General features: G+C 42.3%; 1 protein-coding gene across 6 annotated transcripts in view; it reads right to left on the bottom strand.

Annotated features, from left to right (window-relative positions):
- Positions 1-725, bottom strand: part of LOC109823365 (probable ribosome-binding factor A, chloroplastic) — a 14,517-nt gene extending 13,792 nt beyond the window's left edge. For all 6 annotated transcript variants that reach the window (XM_020389659.1, XM_020389665.1, XM_020389650.1 and 3 more), the window contains exon 1: positions 353-725. In XM_020389659.1, coding sequence (XP_020245248.1) covers positions 353-652 — 300 coding nt within the window. In that variant the 5' untranslated portion in view covers positions 653-725. The remainder of the gene's footprint in view (positions 1-352) is intronic.

Below are 1,239 nucleotides of genomic sequence, written 5' to 3'. Positions count from 1 at the left end.
CAGTGACGCAGCGGTCGAGCAGGACTAGACTATTGCATAGACAGGCCGTGTACAACAGAGAACTATTTGGGTGTGTTCTAACCCTAAAAGTCCGAGCAACATTTAAGGCAACAAAGAGTATTCGTCTCAAACATACCAGGCTATTTATCAATTGTGACAGAAGCGTTAATTTCTCAGAGCAAAGCAACAACCCTCAAGTGATCACATATCCGCGTAACTGGTGAAATGGGACAGCCCAAAATGTAATTTTTAGGGCAATGACAGATCATGCCCCCAATTAAACAGTCAGCAGAAAAAACTTCGTCCCCAACATTTACTAACACAAAAATCCAATCGAAAACAAGAACGGAACCTGGAGATCGCCGGAGACCTCAACGTCGCTGATGGTGGTCAGCGAGGAAAGGTACCGATCGGCGCCGAGAGAAGCCTCGGGGAGCACAGCGTACTGAAGGACCTTGTCGGTGATGAGCATGTCCGAGAGCTCCCTCATGATTTGCTTGGCCACCATCTTCACCCTCCTCTGGTTCGCCATGCACCGAACCCTAATCGGGTTCCTGGCGATGGTCGTTGAGGGACGAAGAGAAGGGCGGAGAGGGACGAAGGAGGGCAATTGAGGCGGGCGGCAGAGGTTTAAGCTCGATAGATTTAGCATTTTTCTTTCTTTTTCCTTCCCCCTTTTTTCTGTGGCAAGAGAGAGGAGGATAGTGCTGAGTGAAAGGGGGAAATTTTTTTTCTTTCGGGATAGTTAGTTCTAGTCCGTTACATCTTTAATTATTGCATGTTAGTCCCTCAAATCTTTTAAAAATTGATTGTTCACCCCTCAAATCCTAAGGATGCGTTTGGCAACTTTCTAAACTAAGCCAGGTTTGAACCTAGTCTGTTTTAGGGCTTATTTGGATTTTGGACCTAGTGAAGGGAAGTGAAGGGAACACAGGAGAGGTTAAGTTAAAGAAATATAAGGGAACATGTAAAAAATGTTTGAGAAGCTAGTAAGGGGAATCAGTGAGAACTTATTTCACCCTGTTTGGGGAAGTTTAATAAAGTGAAGAGAATGGACGGGAATATACGTAAATTTACATAAATAACATTGCATGTTATAAGTCATTTTATCGTTAGAAGTTGGATATAGGGTACGATGGTCTCTTCATAATTGTTTTTTTATTAGAAGTTCCATTAACTTCTCTTCACCCTAGTTATACCCCCAATTTATTTATTTATTTATTTATTTATTTATTTTTT

Source organism: Asparagus officinalis, chromosome 1 (assembly GCF_001876935.1).
Source record: "Asparagus officinalis chromosome 1, Aspof.V1, whole genome shotgun sequence".
Lineage (NCBI taxonomy): Eukaryota > Viridiplantae > Streptophyta > Magnoliopsida > Asparagales > Asparagaceae > Asparagus > Asparagus officinalis.
This window is presented reverse-complemented; position numbering and strand designations above follow the sequence as displayed.